This window comes from Xiphophorus couchianus, chromosome 9 (genome assembly GCF_001444195.1).
Source record: "Xiphophorus couchianus chromosome 9, X_couchianus-1.0, whole genome shotgun sequence".
Classification (NCBI taxonomy): domain Eukaryota; kingdom Metazoa; phylum Chordata; class Actinopteri; order Cyprinodontiformes; family Poeciliidae; genus Xiphophorus; species Xiphophorus couchianus.
Window position 1 is genome coordinate 32838101 of NC_040236.1, and position 18140 is coordinate 32856240.

Genomic DNA, 18140 nt, shown 5'->3' on the forward strand with positions numbered 1-18140 from the left:
GAGATTCGGTTCAATTTGGGACCAAACTTGCAACATTCGTTAAATTGATGTGATTTTCTTGTGTCAAACCAACCAAACCAAATGAAAAACCTGTTCCCCTCCTCGCCTGTGGGGGCGCTGCACCAAAATCCACTGAATGAAATGACCTGAAACCTCTGAAGACACAGAGTACAACTTCCTTCTTCATGAAATGTAAGCAAAAATGGTGGTTCTAGGATTTCTCTTATGTCATTGGTAAAAGATCAGCCATCAGATCAGCTAGCACTAGGCTAGCGTCTTAGTTTAAGTTTTATTTACCCAGAATGCCATGCGCTGTAGTTCACTTCCTGCTTTGGAGCAGTCTCCGGTTTGCTTGTCATTCAGATTGAAACCACAGTAAGGTTGACTTCAACCAAACTGAGACCGAGGTTTGTAGGTGCACCAGAGTTCACTTTAGAGTTCGATTAGCGTTCACACCTCCGAAACCAAACCGGACTTTCTGCGCAAACGGACTGGAGTTGGATTAAAGCGGACTAAACAACATTTCTTTTTCTCTTTAGCCAACTGCTAAAATCTGATGCCGCTCTATTTTTATTTACATTTTGTAAAGAAGGAAGTTACGCTTAGTGTCTTCTTCAGAGGTTTTTGTGTCGTTTCCTTCAGTAGGGTGCAGCGCCCCCACAGGCCAGAGAAGGAACAGGTGGCTTAAAGGGTTTGGTTGGTTTGACTCTGAGCAGAGAAAGAACCACAGCAGCTGGAGATGGATCAGATGATGAAGTTTTGGTCCCAATCAAACAGAGTCTATCGGATTATCAGGTGTGAAAACACCCTTAGATTGGGGAAACTGGTATTATCCCAGTCTGTATTTGGGTTGTGGATTTAATACAAAAGGGTAAAATCGGGACAAAAATTTGCATAAAAAAGTATTTTTGTGCAAACCAGACCTTCTTATGTGTTCACTAACTTAGCTTTTCATCACGGTCTACAAAACTGCAACATTTAAATTTTATTTTTGTCTGTAAAGTTAAATCACAGCCAAACTACAGAGCCGTTGTAACCTTATTTGTTTGTGTGTGTTGTGCAGAATCAGTTTTTTTCGCTCCATCTCCTTTAGAGGAAGGGCTGGAGGTACAAATCAGGAGCGGAGGACGGGGGCAGAGAGCAGAGGAGGGACATAAAGTCAGGCTAACAGGAGGAGCGCTGAGTCCAGGGAAGGAGAGCGAAGACGAAGCTGCGCCCATCATGCTGCGGTTTGTAGCGCTGACCTGCGTCCTCTGCTTGGGAGGAAACCTTGTAACGGGACAGAGGGGTAAACCGATCCTGCTTCATATTTAATATTCACAGTTTGTTGCTTATTGTTTTTATAATATAAGATATGGTAAATTAAAACTCCATAAACTTTGACGAAGCTAAATAAATAAGCTAAATCTTGATGTTTTATTTAAAGTGTTGCATTATTATCATGTAAAACAAAAATTCATTGTAATAAAGACTACATACAGCATGTGGATATTTCCTGCAAGTTTCAAATTCTCTCAATAATTAGTTGGAAATAATTACTGTGAGGCTCCAGAGTTTGCCCGTTTTTTAAAGAAACGGACTGTGATTTAGTTGCGTCTCTTTCTGCTGTGGAATCCAGTCGCTGTGGAAAACAGTCAGGCTGATTCTTTGGGTTCTTGATGAGAGGAACATGTTTCCTGTTCTTCGCTCTCAGGAGGGTCCAGCTTTCATCCCGATCATTTATCTGCTGGTCAGACAGAGGAAACGCTAAACACAGGAGGCAACAACCTCTCAACTCATCACACTTCAGCAATACCTGCGTTAGCATTCACCATAACACAGCGCATTTTGAAAATAAATTAGCTCAATTGAAACACGGCAATTTTGAAAAGACATTTCTGGATAAATGTTTTTATCTTGCACTAGGATGAGTTTATTTTAGGCGTATCAATATCAAAATTGGTTTATTTTGGTGTATCTAAATTGCAAACACTCTTTAGAATCACACAAGTCACATGATCAACAACCGGATGTTACTACTGCTGGAGACGATGAAGGAGACGACAGGAAGTGGCAGGAGGAGGATTAAAATTTACACATAACAATCATGTGTTGTAATAACTTTTTTTGCGATTTTTTATTTCGCAATTGCAATTTATTTTTTACATGAGCAGAATATTGATTCCAAGAGACACGCCGATATGCAATATACAAAACATAACTAATTTATTATATTACACGCAATGTAATGCAATGATATTTAATATTAATAAATATAAAATATCATTTTCAATAAAATATCACAAAATCCATTTAAGATGATATAAAATAGCATTTATTTTACTAAATGGTACTGAAAACTGCTGGGTTATCAATAAAGAAAAACAGGCCTTAGATCTGTTGGCAGTCATAAAAAATGTTTTAGTGAACAAAAACAAACTGAAACATGAACTTTAATGTGTTCTTTTTAGCAGTTTAATTTAGAATAAACCAGGACTCATGAAAAACAGAGTCTTTCTACCTCAGTACATTTGTTGACACTTTCCGACACCCACTGCTTTTCATTCCAGCGGTTTGGCTGGAAAATGCAGCTTCCAGAAAATCTTCCATCTTCTCCATATCTGGAAAATCACTTTTGGAGCTGGAGACAAAACATTTCAGACTTTATTGGATGAATGAGCTGGTTCAAAAAAAAAAAAAAAAAAAAAAAAGATCTGTGGACTTTAAAATCATGTTTTCAGACTCCTACAGATTGTTAGTCCCAGACTAACAAAGTGTCTAAAAACTGGAAAGTGAACTCAAAATGTCTTCAATTTTAAAATCCTCTTTTGTTTTTAACATTTTGCACATTTCTGATGACTTTTATAACCAATGGAGTAGCAAACATGTCAAATATGTAAGGGATGTAGGCATGTATCATTCAAGTGTTTTACGTTTCCCTGTGTTTTCCTGAATCCTGCTGCTTTGTTTAGTAATTTCTGTCACTTCCTGAAGTATTTTAACCTGGTTGTGATCTGACTGGATGAAAACAATAATTTTTTGGTGGTGTGGTTCAGTTCTTGTGTGTTAACGACGTACTATGCATAGTTTTGACATTCTTTGGGTTCCGTAGATGAGGAGCAGGAACATTAGAGTGTGTCGGATGTTAATTTAGCGTCTGAGATATAAACGCTCATAACCACAAATTGTCTGTTTACATAGATATATGCGCTCACATCAGTTTCACTGCATATTCTGACAAATGCCACAAAAATGCAGTTTTCCAAGCAAAGCTGTAAAAAAAGTGAGAATTTTAACCATTTCACCATATTATTACATTGAATGTTAGCAAAATATTCTGAGAAAACATATTTTCCATTTGTTAAAGGCCAGGCTGATTTGATATAAAGTCTCCCTGATTAGATCTCAGTGAAGTTTTGTTAAAAAAAATAAAATCTTAACAGAAATGTGAAATGTTTGCCCAGAGCTGCTTTGTAAGCCGTTTTGATGTTTGTGTAAGGCTGAACAGAAGCTGCCTGAGAAATTTCAGGCTTACATGACTGAATTCTCAAGCGACCAGAGTTAATCTGTCAAGCAGAGCTTCCTGACTGTTAACACCGGGAGAAACGTACACAGCAGTGACCGCAGAGGCAGTAAATCTGAAAAAAGACTGGCCGTTTTCAGATGCTCCACCATTTGTTAACAAAGAGCTGTGATGTTGACACAGTTGATGCATCAGAAGGTAAAATTCGCCCCTCAGCTCTCCCTGTTTGCACAGCGGGACGTCAGCCTGTCCAGCTGGCAGAGCCAGAGATATTTCTAGGAACTGACAAATACAAAAAAGTCACTTTGTAACTGCAGGGACAAAAAAAACCCAAACTACAACATGTTTTACTGTCCAATAAATTGAGATTTGGAAGACAAATTGATGTTTAGACTTTTAGTTTTAGTTATTTTTTGTCTTGATTGTTGATTTATATTTTGTTTTTTGTGTTTCTGATTTATTTTGTTAAATTATTGTTTCTATTTTTTGTTTATTATTAACATTATCTGTTTACTATAAAATTTCTGTTTGAAAACTCAGAAATGTGCTAGAAAAAACGGAAATTACCAAGTTTCAAAAAATCTAAAATGTTCAAAAATTTTGAAAAGTCAAAATTTTTAACTTTTGAAACTGAAATTATCAAGTTTTTTAAGAACATTTCTGAGATTATTCTCAAAACTTCAGTTCTTTGGTAGAAATGTCCTTTTTTCTACCCACAATGACCCCAGTTTGCCGTCATAACTGTGTGTTAAGAGAAGATCTGTAAAGGTTTAAATGAAGGGGTGATAATATTTTTATGGACTGCAGCTGATGTGTTTTCTGTCTGTACCAGATGGAGAAATTATCAGTCAGATTAAAATGACAAACCTCGCTTTGGCCGAGATTAAAGAGCTGCTGAAGCAACAGGTAAACCTCATTCATTGTCCTAAACATGTTGCATTGGCAAAAAAGTGTTTGTTTTTTTTTTCAGATTTGAACAAAGTCCAAAGTCTTTTGAACAAACTTTATGGCCCCAATTTAGTTCCATAGATAAACTGGAACTGGATTACACCAAAACTGTTGTTTCTATTAAAGGAGCAGCTGATGTTCATTTAATCAATCGATTCGTTGATTATTACAGGTCAGAGAAATAGTGTTCCTAAAGAACACAGTGATGGAGTGTGAAGCCTGTGGTGAGTTAGTCAAATTAATTAATAATGATGTTTGTACTAAAATATTCAATATTCAGATTAGAGTCAATGTGTTTGCACGTAATTTGATAAATGGATTGAAGTAATGGATGGATGAACAGAGTCAAAAGGATGAATGGATGGACAGCTGTTGGTTGGATGTTAGGTTGATTGTAGTTTAGGTTGGTTGGTTGGATGTTAGGTTGGTTGGATGGTTGGTTGGTTGGTTGGCTGATTGCACGTTTGGTTGGTTGTATTTTAGGTTGGTTGGTGGGTTGGATGTTTGATTGGATGGTTGCCTGGTTGTATTTTAGGTTGGTTGGTTGGATGTTTGGTTGGTTGTATTTTAGGTTGGATGGTGGGTTGGTTGGTTGGTTGGATGTTTGGTTGGTTGGCTGATTGCATGTTTGGTTGGTTGTATTTTAGGTTGGTTGGTGGGTTGGATGTTTGGTTGGATGGTTGCTTGGTTGTATTTTAGGTTGGTTGGTTGGATGTTTGGTTGGTTGTATTTTAGGTTGGATGGTGGGTTGGTTGGTTGGATGGTTGGTTGGATGTTTGGTTGGGTGTATTTTAGGTTGGTTGGTTGGATGTTTGGTTGGTTGTATTTTAGGTTGGATGGTGGGTTGGTTGCTTGGTTGTATTTTAGGTTGGTTGGTTGGATGTTTGGTTGGTTGTATTTTAGGTTGGTTGGTGGGTTGGATGGTTGGTTGGATGGTTGCTTGGTTGTATTTTAGGTTGGATGGTGGGTTGGTTGGTTGGATGGTTGGTTGGATGTTTGGTTGGGTGTATTTTAGGTTGGTTGGTTGGATGTTTGGTTGGTTGTATTTTAGGTTGGATGGTGGGTTGGTTGCTTGGTTGTATTTTAGGTTGGTTGGTTGGATGTTTGGTTGGTTGTATTTTAGGTTGGTTGGTGGGTTGGATGGTTGGTTGGATGGTTGCTTGGTTGTATTTTAGGTTGGTTGGTTGGATGTTTGGTTGGTTGTATTTTAGGTTGGATGGTGGGTTGGTTGGATGGTTGGTTGGATGTTTGGTTGGTTGTATTTTAGGTTGGTTGGACGTTTGGTTGGTTGTATTTTAGGTTGGTTGGACGTTTGGTTGGTTGTATTTTACGTTGGTTGATTGTATGGTTTTTTTTTTCTTTCTTTTTTTTTTTTTTCCTTTTTTTTTCTCCGAAGAGTTTTTGCGGCGCTAGCGGCTCGTATTTTTTCAACAGTAGGCAGACAGGAAGGAGGGTGAGGAGAGGGGGAAGACATGCGGTAAAGGTCGCCGCGACGTCCGCGTCGAGGACTAAGGCCTCCAAACGTGGGGCGTGCTAACCCCCTGCGCCACCACAGCACGCCCCGGTTGTATGGTTGGTTGGTTGTATGTTTGGTTGGTTGGATGGTTGGTTGATTGGTTGGTTGGATGGCTGATTGTACATTTGGTTGGTTGTATGTTTAGTTGGCTGGTTGGATGTTTGGTTGGATGTTGGGCTCCACTCCCCAGCAGTAATGTTTACATCATGGCGTCTCTCCCAGGAATGGGGGGCATCCAGCCCGTCTCTCCCTGTGAGCCCAACCCCTGCCACCCCGGTGTGAGCTGCTCAGAGTCCCTTGAGGGCCCGCAGTGTGGCGCCTGTCCTGATGGCATGGAGGGCAACGGGACGCGCTGCACGGACGTGGACGAGGTAGAACTCTTAAAGATTAGGAAAATACATTGTTTTTATTGCTCACCAATGGAGGAAAGGATGGTTGGATTAGGACTTTACAAGATGGCTGGAAAACATATAATGATAAAAGTATTCCCTATCAGCACATGTTGATAATTATTGATTCGTTTTCCGTTTTAAATATCTGAGATGCTGCCAAACTGGAGGCGTGACATTTCCTGTTTTATCCAGTTTTCGCTGCAAGCCATTGCTTTTGATTTTTAAGCAGTTATGAGGTGCAGTGGAGAATCCTGAAACTGCTGCTGCACAAGTTACTCAACAGGTTGCTGCTAGGCAACCAAGAGTGAGCGAATGAGTTAGTTGACTCCACCAAGCCTGCAGACATATTATCTATGGATATTGATCCCATGTCTATTGCAACATACAGTATATTGTTATTGATTTATTGTCCAGCCTTTGGTTGGATGATCAAACAGATGGATGGATGAAGCTCGAGAGAGTTTAAAGTATCCGAATACATAAAAGTTGAGCAAAGAGACCAAAACCAACCATCATCTTATCTTCTTCCCTGAGTTGTTAATCTGTTTCCAGTGTAAGGTGATGCCGTGCCACATGGGGGTCCGCTGCATCAACACGTCCCCGGGTTTCCGCTGCGGTTCCTGTCCTGCAGGATACACCGGACCTCAGGTCCAGGGGGTTGGACTCGCTTACGCCACTGCCAACAAACAGGTCAGGATCAGCTAAGTCCATAGCTTTCATACCCAAAGCAGATTTACATTTAAAGTAATTTATCTACATTATTGTTCCATCTGTAAGTAACATTAACATTTTGGAGAACAGACTAGAATATTAAGTCAAAGATTAGGGTGAAGAAGGACATTACATGGGAACACTGACGCAACAGCTCAAACTCCTTGGCGGTTTTCCTAATGGACTATGACAGAGGTGACAAAAAGGAATAGGGGGGAAGTCAATATTTTCGACTGGCCATCACAAAACTTTGATTATTAACGTACTCAGATATTACAACAACCTGACTACACATGCGCTTACAAAGTATTATTAGGTTGATGTTATTAATCAACCTAAATCTTTGTATTTCCATTTACAACGTAATGTAACGATTACAAGGTCGCACCCCCAAACTTCCTGCTACCTGACCATGACTAGCATTGTTTTTAGCTCTCAAGTTATCAACATATGGAGCTAAATCTTAAATGTAGGTGTGATATTTAAAAGGAAAAGGGACGCAGTGCTTCGCTACTACTTCTCAACCCCATGACAACTAGATAAGGTCAGGAAAAAGTTTTAATTAAGAAAAATTAGCGAGTGAGAGGGAAGTAGGTCAGTTATGCTAGCTTGACTATGACAACCTTAACATGTAGATGTGCAGCAGAATCAGTGTGTTTCAGTTTTGTCAAAAATATTTTTAAAAGGCGATCCGCACACCAACTCTGACAGAAAATCAATAATCAGGTAAATTAGCTAATCAATCACCACTTTGTTCATATGATGACTTTTTAATTATTGTAAAATAAACATCAAGCCTGAACACATAAAGCTGTAAATGACTGAATATTGAATTCTTTGTGTGGGAATTGTTCCCATGATCTTTAGTGTTGAATCCTGATACACTAGTGGAGCTGTTGTTAGTCAGTTGCTATGGCAACGAGTCTGATCTACTATAGCCGTCACAGAGAACGAGAAAAAAAAAGAACACGAGTGGTTTTGAGTTTTTCTTCAACAGTTTTTCAGCGTCATTTTTCTCTTTGGATAATTTTCCCTTTGAACTGCATTAAATTAATAATACCTCCATCTCCAGGTTTCATTTAGTTAACCGAGTCATTCTACTGCAGCGGCGCGGCTATGAATGAATCGTGTTTTTGCCCTCCAGCGTTGTTCACATGGGTGAAATTTACGAATGTCAACAATAACATACGATGTGTCTGTCTGAGTCGGTTTCTGAATATTTTTCTGTTTTTCCGTTCAAGGTGTGCAAAGATATAGATGAGTGTGAAGGTTCCAGCAATGGTGGCTGTGTGGAAAACTCTGCCTGTCTGAACACTCCTGTGAGTAGAAATTACATTTTATATCAGTTTCCTGCAAATATACAAAGTAGATCATTGAAGGAAAGGATTTAAGACTTACTTTTATTAAACTCAAAGGTTTTGTAGAACTTTACATTTTTATAAATGTAAAGATTTTCTTATGTGAAGCCAACCAAACAAAACCATTATATATATATATATACTGGATATAGCTACATAGTTTTTGTTATCATTACTGTAATTCTTATTTTTACTTATTAAATTGTTTTAATCTTATTTTCGTATGGTGCATTTGTTTTACGTGACTATGGCTGGAAATTAGAGTCTTGGTAAATCAGGTGTAGCAATATTAGCAATATTATATGTTCATTAATTTGCATTGTTCCATTCAAATAAAATCCATGCAGTTAAAAATATACTGAAATCTGAAATCTACTGGACTATCAGGCTTATAAACACCCTTGTTTATTTTTCACATTTTTCTCTCAACTCAATAGGTTAATTAGAGGCCATGTATGTTTATTTAACATAGATAGTTACAGCATCCAAAGCGGTCCAAGTCATTCACTTCACAAAAACCTGTCTCACTATCAGGGATGTGTTTGTTAAAGCATTTGTTCTCTGGGAATTTCCATACAGAAATAATTAGATTTTTGTTTCCTTCTCTGATGTCACTGAACCGGGAGACCGTTCAGGAGGACTGGAGGCTTTGATTTTTAAGTTTCTGAATGTGCTTAGGGCTCGTTCAGATGCGGTCCCTGTAAGCCCGGCTATGTTGGGGACCAACGACTTGGCTGTAAGCCTGAGAGAGCCTGTGGGAACGGCCAACCCAATCCCTGCCACGCCAGCGCCAAGTGCATCGTCCACCGAGAGGGTACAATCGAATGTCAGGTGACGCATCTCAGCTTGTACTTTGGACAGCTGATAAGTTTATGAAACAAGCTCCTAATAATGTCTGAAATTCAGTGTGGAGTGGGATGGGCAGGTAATGGATACCTGTGTGGAACGGACACTGACATTGATGGTTTACCTGACGAGAAGCTGAACTGTCCTGACCTGACCTGTAACAAGGTGAGTTTCCAAGATCACTACTTTTCAGTAAATATGTCTCCCATTATTAGGTTAGTTTAGTGCAAGAAACTCTAACAGGAGTTTGTGTTTACAGGATAACTGCCTCACCGTGCCAAACTCCGGCCAGGAGGACGCCGACAACGATGGGATTGGAGACGCTTGTGATGACGACGCAGATGGGGATGGGATCCCAAACACACAGGTTCACACACAAACAGAAAGACCTTCAAGTTTTCTATTGATTTGGTAAGAAAGAGACTAAATTTTATTGTCTACAGGATAATTGCAAGCTGGTGCCCAACGTTGATCAGAGAAACATTGATGAGGACGACTTTGGTGATGCGTGCGACAACTGCAGAGCGGTGAAAAACAACGACCAGAGAGACACGGATCTGGACAAACTTGGTGATGAATGCGATGACGATATGGATGGAGATGGTAGGAACCTGCCACCCCAATAACAGAAACGTAAAACTAAAAAATGGAAACCATAATTCATTTGGGTGGCATTTGGAAAGTTAAAGAGTCAGAAAATAACAGCAATAAATTGGGATATTTAGAGAAAAAATGGAGGTTCATGCCTGAGTCAATTTCATCATGTTACTCATTTATGAAAGTCTTGGCATCAAACTAAATATTTAATTAGCTAGCTAAATAGCTACCTGAGAGTTAAGTAAATAGTTTTCTACCTCAGAGACAAATATTTAATTTGGAACTAAAGAGTCAGTTATAATAGTTATAGCACAATAAATATTTGTGCAAATAAATATTTAACTGGCCAATGAAATATTTAGCTAAAATCTAAATACTTAGCTTTCTAACTAAACATTTACTTAGAAAGCTAAATATTTAGTTAGCAGGTTAGATATTTAGTTGGAGATAAATATTTAACCTCAAGATAAATATTTAGTTTACAAACAAAATATTTGGCTCCAATTTAAATATTTATTTCCAAACTAAATATTTAGTTAGCAAATTAAATATTTAGTAAGCAAGTTAACTATTTAACTCCGTAAATATGTATTGAACTAACTGACTATTTTCCTAGAAAACTTTTTAGCTCTGAGTTATCTAAATATTTAGCTTGCTAAATAAATATTCAATTTGAAGCTAAACATACTTAGTTTGAAATTGACATTTTTAAATAAGTGAATATAGTGAAAATATGACTTTGAAAAAAACCCTCCCAATTTTTGCCATCTTCAGACAGGCTAATAACCCGATTTATTCATACTTTTGACAGTTTAAATTTACAAAAAACACCTAAGAAATCATAAATATTTAGTCAACAACTTATAATTTCATTTTGTTTCATGTTTACTGGTATTATTAAAATTGCCAGGAATCATAAATGCCATGGACAACTGCAAAAGGGTTCCCAATGTTGACCAGAAAGACAGAGATGGAGACAAAGTTGGAGACGCCTGCGACAGCTGTCCCTACGTTCCCAACCCGGACCAGGTGAAAAACGGCTTTTCCTTCATTTTTTTATGACCTGCATATCAACTGCACTCTAACATGAAACACTGACACTTCTGGAGTGTGTTTCTGTCATGGTTGGGTAGTTATGGGCTCCAACAGGGCCGCAGACAGGTAGATAGCTCACTACCCTTATTAATTATGCAACACACTGTGCTGCATACACCAGATGTCCAGAAACATAAACCTGAAAACGCAGCGGAGCGCTGTTCTAGACAGGCGTTGATATGAAACAAAGAAAGACCAAATAAGGATCTGGCAAAACAGGAAACCCTGAGATTTGGAAAGACTGAGTTGTCCCATTGAACTATAATAAATAAATAAAATAAAAGCCTTTTAGTACCACAAAGCTCTTCTTACCAGCACCACTGTGGCCATTTTGGAATAATGTGTGCACACAGCTTCAGTCACTACAGCTGGAAACTAGAGAGCAGACTGAAACCTGGGAGTAGTGATGAACTCTGACCTGAACCTTCAGAGCCACAAAAAGACAGTTACAAAGTCGGCCTTTTATCCCCTGCAGAACATTTCCAGGATGAGAGGACTGAATCAAACTAAATCAAAACCACCGCCCAGGTCTGTATATGTTGCCCCCAAATCAACGCATCAGTGAAGAGGTGCAGCAACAGCGATGCGTCCACAATGTCCCAAGGTTTCAGGAACTCAGAAGAAATCCTGTCCACCTCTTAACCACTTCTCCCAAGTCGATGGACTTGTTTTGCCCAGAGTTCTCCAATGGACAACATCATCATACTAAGTTGTCTCCCAAACAGACAAACAGCCTGGTGGAATCCCTTCCAATGGGTTTCCAGAACCTCCAAAAGGGCAAATGAAAGTCCTTCACCACAGCTTTTCCAAATCCCAAGGTTTTTCTTCTGCAGTCACAGAAGACATGGTCCTTCTAGCCTCCTGGTACCTTATCGGTTGTTTCAGGAGTCTCCAAAGACAACCAGATCTGTTTGTCCACCTATGGATCATCTGGTTGCTGTCACAACAGACCCTTACCCAGTTCTGCCACACTAACAACTCCTGCCATGTTTCTCAGATGGACGCAGACAATGACTTGATTGGAGATCCATGTGACACCAACAAGGACAGGTAAGGCTCGTGACCTCATCAATGACATCAACCATATTAACTGACAGAGTATTTCAGTGTGAGTTTCAGATTTTTAACTCGTCTCCAGTGATGGCGACGGACACCAAGACTCCCGGGACAACTGCCCGGCCGTCATCAACAGTTCTCAGCTGGACACAGACAAAGACGGAAAGGGGGACGAGTGTGATGACGACGATGATGATGATGGGATCCCTGACCTGCTGCCGCCTGGTCCCGACAACTGCCGTCTGGTGCCCAACCCTCTGCAGGAGGACTTGGATGGTGCGCAAGAAAACTCTGAAATCAATTAGCATGTCACTATTAAGCTAATAAATAAGCTACAGTCCCAGAGCTACTATTGGCTACTATTGGTGTTTGATGAAATGTATCGCTCCTGATTCATCCTGACCAAAAACAACCAATCAGAGACAGGAGGAGGGGCTTAGCGCTGTCCATCAACTCATACACTCACTGCTAAATATGTTAATGGTAGAGAAACAGCGTACCATAACAGAGAAAATGTTAATGCTGTCAGTGGTGGCTATGCTAACTAGCTTCAGCATTCATGACAGGCTATGCTAGCTGCAGTTAGTATAGAGCAAGGAAGGAGGGAGGAGAGGGTTAGCACTGCCACACGGATATGTGACTGACAGCGCTAAGCCCCACCTCCTGTCTCTGATTGGTTGTTTCTTAGCACTGGGAGAATTCAGAGAAGCTAGATTTTTTTCAGATTATCTGTCTTATTTCATACCTTCATAACGTAGCGACAGTTCCAACAAATATGTAAAAAAACCCCAACATTTTCTAATAGTTACATACTGCAGATTCAAGGAACGTATGCATAGATTGATGTCCATTTGAGGTAGAGTGGGCTGATATTCCATCACATTGGTGTGGAAGATTGAAAGTTACTGATGCTGAAAAGAGTTTACATTCTTTTCCGAGCATAGCTTTTATATTTTGTATCATAAATATCAATGAAAGAGGGTGTACTTTCTTTTCTTAGAACCCTCTCTGTTCCTTATTGCAGGTGATGGTGTGGGTGATGTGTGTGAGAAGGATTTTGATAACGACACCATCATCGATCCCATTGATGCCTGTCCTGAAAATGCAGAAGTTACCCTTACTGACTTCAGGGAGTACCAGACGGTCGTTCTGGACCCGGAAGGAGATGCACAGATAGACCCCAACTGGGTGGTGCTGAACCAGGTCAGGGAGCTTTTCAACTGCTGTCTTATTTACCAAATGATCTGTGGAGCTAAAATTTATTTTAAAATCCATTTTCCTGTGTGCAGGGAAGAGAAATTGTCCAGACTATGAACAGTGACCCTGGTTTGGCTGTTGGTAAGAACAGAAATTTTGGGAAAATCTTTTTTTTTCCCCAATGAAAGTGGCAAGTAAAGAAACCATAAACGTGATGTTTCTATAAGAATTTAAAAATTAACTTCAGTGGTGGGCACACTTCCGCTGATCCACTATTGCGCTAATAGCAAACCTAATGTTTCCATTCCATTTGTTTAGGGGAAGCTACATTTATGTTTAGCTTGTTTAGCTTCCCCTAAATTTATATTCCTGGATAAAACCGAAGTGCTATTGTTTTGTAAACTTTAGCTGATGCTAAAGCACTAAGGATTTGGCGCTTTAGCATTCAGTTGAATAGAGTGTTGAACTTTTGCTTATCAGGTGTGTAATGGGAACACAGCTTGTTTCAACATTAGCTTCCACTAAACACAATGTTGTTGTAGCGCTTTAGCATTAGCAGCACCAAGGTTTCTGATTAGTGCTTTATGGTTAACACAGCTAGCTTTTCAGTTAGCAGTGCCCATCGCTGATTAACATTTCATTTGTATAGAAAGAGTACAGGGTTGGGTTTGGGTCATTCTGTCTGTGAGATCCTTTTCTAAACATTCTCACTAATGTCTCCAGGCTACACTGCGTTCAGTGGTGTGGATTTTGAAGGGACGTTTCATGTAAACACAGTAACAGACGACGACTACGCTGGGTTTATCTTCGGCTACCAGGACAGCTCCAGCTTCTACGTGGTGATGTGGAAGCAGGTGGAGCAGATCTACTGGCAGGCGAACCCGTTCAGAGCCGTGGCACAGCAAGGCATCCAGCTCAAGGCACGCAGTTCCTGTGCCTTCCATCACCTGAAGAACTTTTCTGTCTCAGCTAGAGAAACTCATCCATGCGTTTATCTTGAGTCGCATTGATTACTGCAACAATGTCAGCGAATACATTTTTAAAACTTCTCAAATCACTGTACAGCAGGGGGGCCCAAAGTGGGTCCTGGAGGCCCGGCATCCTGCACGTTTTAGTTCTTTCCCTGGTGGCACCAACAACCTTTTCAGCAGGTCAATGTTCTTCTTAGGCCTGTAACGAGCCATCATTTGATCCAGGTGTGTTAAACCAGGGAGAGACTAAAACATGTCGGATGCCAGATCTCGAGGACCCACTTTGGGGACCCCTGCTCTACGGCTTAGAGCAGAAATCAGGAAGATATAGGAGATTGTTTTAAGTAAATAATTCCTTAATATTGGTGAAAAAGTTCTAGTTCCATGGCAGATTATTTCACATATACTGGCATTTTCCCATGTTACACTCATCTTTTCATTTCAAGATTTTGTCTAAAATGAGGCTCTAAAAGAAGAGAATCATTTTTGTTGCTCAAAGAGATTAAATAAACAAACAAACTTTGCTTCCTCTTTCTGTTTGTGATCAGGCGGTGAAGTCGAGCACAGGACCGGGTGAGAACCTGAGGAACGCCCTGTGGCACACCGGAGACACCGGAGACCAGGTGAAGCTCCTGTGGAAAGATCCTCGCAACGTGGGCTGGAAGGACAAAACGTCGTACCGCTGGTTCCTCCAGCACCGACCCGCTGATGGCTACATCAGGTACAGGCTGGGGTCAACGCGGGAACGGAAATTTTTCACTGTTTCAGATGGTTCTTACATAAAAACTGCACAATCAAAAACAAAAGTTAGTTAGCTAAACCTAAAGCATGAATCATAAACACTGGTTCCACTAGTGCTAAAGCAGTACGGCACTAAGCATAAGCTAATAAGCTAAATTCATCATCTGCTACAACACAGTACAGCGCCCTCAACGGGTCCAATTCAACACTGAACACCTTTCCGTACATTCTGGGCTTGAGGAAGTGATTCTTTTGAACAGACATTTCAGGTTTTAATTGTTGAGTTTTGCTGAGGCTCTCAAAACAATTCACGTGTGAATATCTGAATGTATTTGTTAAATTAACACCCCTGGTTATTAATGTAAGTGTTGTATTCTTCTGTCTACCTATTTGATTGTTTGTTGCTTGCTTAATGAAGTTTCTTAAAATTAAACAAAGAAAGCGTGAGGAGAGGGAACAGAACGACTGCGTCATATTTTCACCATGTTATTCATACACTTATAAATGTCATATTTCCAAACTTAATATTTAATTCACAAACTAGTCAGTGTTATGCATCTTTGCAGGTATGGATGTCAGAATTTATTTGGACCATCTTTCCTTGCTAGTTGCTGACGAGAAATTTTAATTTAATGTAAAATGTAAATTAAAGGAAAACAAATCAACTTTTCTTTATGTCGTCTACATTGTGTGATCAAACACAATGAGGTTATTTTACCTTTGCTTTTGCTGCCCTCTGCTGTTGCTGCAGAGTCCGTTTCTATGAGGGCTCTCAGATGGTGGCAGACACCGGCGTCATCATAGACGCCACGATGAGAGGAGGCCGGCTCGGCGTCTTCTGCTTCTCCCAGGAGAACATCATCTGGGCCAACCTGCGGTACCGCTGCAACGGTGAGCGGAAACCGGAGAGTTTTCACCTTTTCCATCAGTTTTATGCATTTTCCAAAACAAAAAAAAATCTGACTCACTAAAAATTCGCTTTAAAAGTGTTCACAACTTCTGCAGGTATAGCTGTTTAATATACAGTTCTCATGTAAAGTCAGACTTTTGTGAACTTGTGTAACTGGCAGCCATCTTGGATGTTTTTGAACGTCAACCTTGGTTCTGATTGGCTAGTTGGATTTCCAGGCGGATAATTTTAGGTTTGAAGTTTTTATGTTTGTTTTTTTTCTGTGTGTTTCTAGATAATTAATAAAGAGAATGACGAAAAAGAAGCGAAAGCTGAAAAGAAAATCCATATTTGCAGGCAGTTGCTATGACAACAATAAACAAGCGCAAGCTTAGGAAAAATTAGTTCTAGCCTCATTTCTAAGCTATAAACAATAAGTACTGTACATTACAACTGTTACTCGATCACAATTTTTTAATACTTTACCGACCTCTGTGTATAATACTAATATATACAGTGATATTTACTGTAGTACTTACTGTGGAACTAGCAAAATTAGCTGAGCTAATGTAGCTTTTATCTGCTAGCTAAGGCGGATATGTAGTAGTGGCGCGGATCACTTCCGGTTCAGACTATATATTTGCAGTTAGATCAGGTTGACGCCTTAAAATAAGCCAAATTATCATCTCACCTTGACCTGACGTTGTTTTTTGAATCTTTTCAGACACTCTTCCTGGGGACTTTGACACCTACAGAACCCAGCAGGTTCAGCTGGTGGCCTGAGGTCTAAAAAACAAACACTAACAGGAATAAACCGGCCTTATGAAATGTATTCAAATTGTTGAATCTGAAAATAAATCTCTGTCCTAAATGAAGCCGTTGCAAAGTCTCGTGAACAATACATAAATAATGATTTAAGTAATTTATAGATGTGGAGAAAGTCGCTGCATCATGAAAACACAATTGTAGTTTAAAATGTATATCAATAAACATTTATATTAAGATGCATATTCTTTTAATCAGAATAATGTCTGGGGCTGCTGTATCCGTTGGTGGCGCTTCTGCCTGGCAGCAAGACAAATCTAAAACATAAAGTGTGTAAAATTGACAACAAAATAAATTTGGGGGGCTAGCTACCTATGTAAATATTGAGTTAACTATACAGCTGTCTACCTAACTATGTTGAAGCTTTAACATAGTTAGCATAGCCAGTGACGGAGACATAGATTGATAGCTGTCCATCCGTTTTATCCACAGCACTCTTTTTTTGTCCTGTAAGTGGTCTGTATGACAAATAGCTATGCTAAGACCAACATGCTGCAAGGTGATAGGAGGATGTACAAATAAAAGTTTGACACAATGATAGAAGAGATTCTGGCTCTTATCTTGGCAGCATTCATTTCTATGTGGGAAGCTATAGGAACTACAAATTTACTATAACTGTGGAAGAAGTATAGACTGGCCTGGTTTAAGAATGGTAAACATGGTTTATCCTTCCAGTCATTGTCTTCAGGATCCCCGGGGGAGGTGGTGTACACCCTGGACAGGTCACACAGATAGCCTTATTTTATATTCAGTTCACATCAAACACGTGTGATTTGCAGGCTCTACTCATTTGCATTTTCACTGCATCCTCAGAGGACAGCAGCTGGTCAGAGTTAGAAGATACCTTGAAGGCGGCAAAGTTGTCAACGAATGGCTGGGTGTAGAAAACATATATTGATCCACACATCAACAAAGTTCTCAAGCTATCTATGTGTATATCTAGCTAGATACCTCTATGTAGCTAGCTAGCTGGCTATCTAGGCAGCTATCAAGTTAATTATGTAGGTGTCTAGCTAGCTATGTAGCTATCTACCTAATTACATAGATAGCTAGCGGCATAGCTATTTAGCTATGTATCTAGATAGCTAGTTACATTGAGAAATAAACAAAAACTTCCTATATATATATATCTTTGTAGTTTATTGTGTATCTGTTTAGCCAACTATGCAGCTTTGTAGTTAGATACATAGATAGCTATCTATGTCACTAGCTAGATAGCAACAGAGATTGACAGCTATCTAGCTACCTAGAGATAGTTATACAGCTAGCTACATAGATAGTTAAATATCTACAGTTTTCTGTGTTTTGCTAGCTAAACACAGAAACAGTTCATTGTAGCTAGTGAGCTAGCTATCTATGTAACTGTGGCTAACTATGTAGTTATTTAGGTAGTTACATAGACAGTTATGCTGCTAGCTAGATAGCAGCCTGGATTGATAGCTATCTATCTTGACAGTGAGCTAGCTAACTAGATAGCTAGATAAACAAAGAAACTG

General features: G+C 39.6%; 1 protein-coding gene and 1 long non-coding RNA gene across 3 annotated transcripts; one reads left to right on the forward strand and one right to left on the reverse strand.

Moving 5' to 3' along the window:
* Positions 1-1119: 1119 nt before the first annotated feature.
* comp (cartilage oligomeric matrix protein) lies at positions 1120-16694 on the forward strand. The gene is made up of 19 exons (XM_028028914.1): positions 1120-1288; positions 4335-4408; positions 4623-4674; positions 6189-6337; positions 6911-7048; positions 8311-8388; positions 9106-9258; positions 9334-9438; positions 9533-9640; positions 9717-9876; positions 10781-10899; positions 11963-12015; positions 12104-12297; positions 13046-13224; positions 13311-13359; positions 13942-14138; positions 14738-14910; positions 15682-15821; positions 16544-16694. The coding sequence occupies exons 1-19, from the start codon at positions 1222-1224 to the stop codon at positions 16600-16602; spliced, it is 2247 nt and encodes a 748-aa protein (XP_027884715.1). The 5' UTR covers positions 1120-1221; the 3' UTR covers positions 16603-16694.
* On the reverse strand, positions 2432-15771 carry LOC114151599 (uncharacterized). 2 transcript variants are annotated; one of them, XR_003596966.1, is made up of 5 exons: positions 15649-15771; positions 9547-9673; positions 9364-9428; positions 6869-7034; positions 2432-2620 (listed from the first exon to the last, which is right to left on the reverse strand). It is a non-coding gene; the product is annotated as an uncharacterized LOC114151599 (long non-coding RNA). The 2 variants fall into 2 exon arrangements; XR_003596967.1 differs by lacking the exon at positions 6869-7034.
* Positions 16695-18140: the final 1446 nt, after the last annotated feature.

Bases quoted from the DNA above. Each gene is read 5' to 3' on its own strand.
- comp (XM_028028914.1), top strand. From the start codon at position 1,222: ATGCTGCGGTTTGTAGCGCTGACCTGCGTCCTCTGCTTGGGAGGAAAC. The intron at 1,289-4,334 runs GTAAACCGATCC...TGTCTGTACCAG, and splicing joins CCTTGTAACGGGACAGAGGG to ATGGAGAAATTATCAGTCAG. The intron at 8,389-9,105 runs GTGAGTAGAAAT...GAATGTGCTTAG, and splicing joins CTGCCTGTCTGAACACTCCT to GGCTCGTTCAGATGCGGTCC.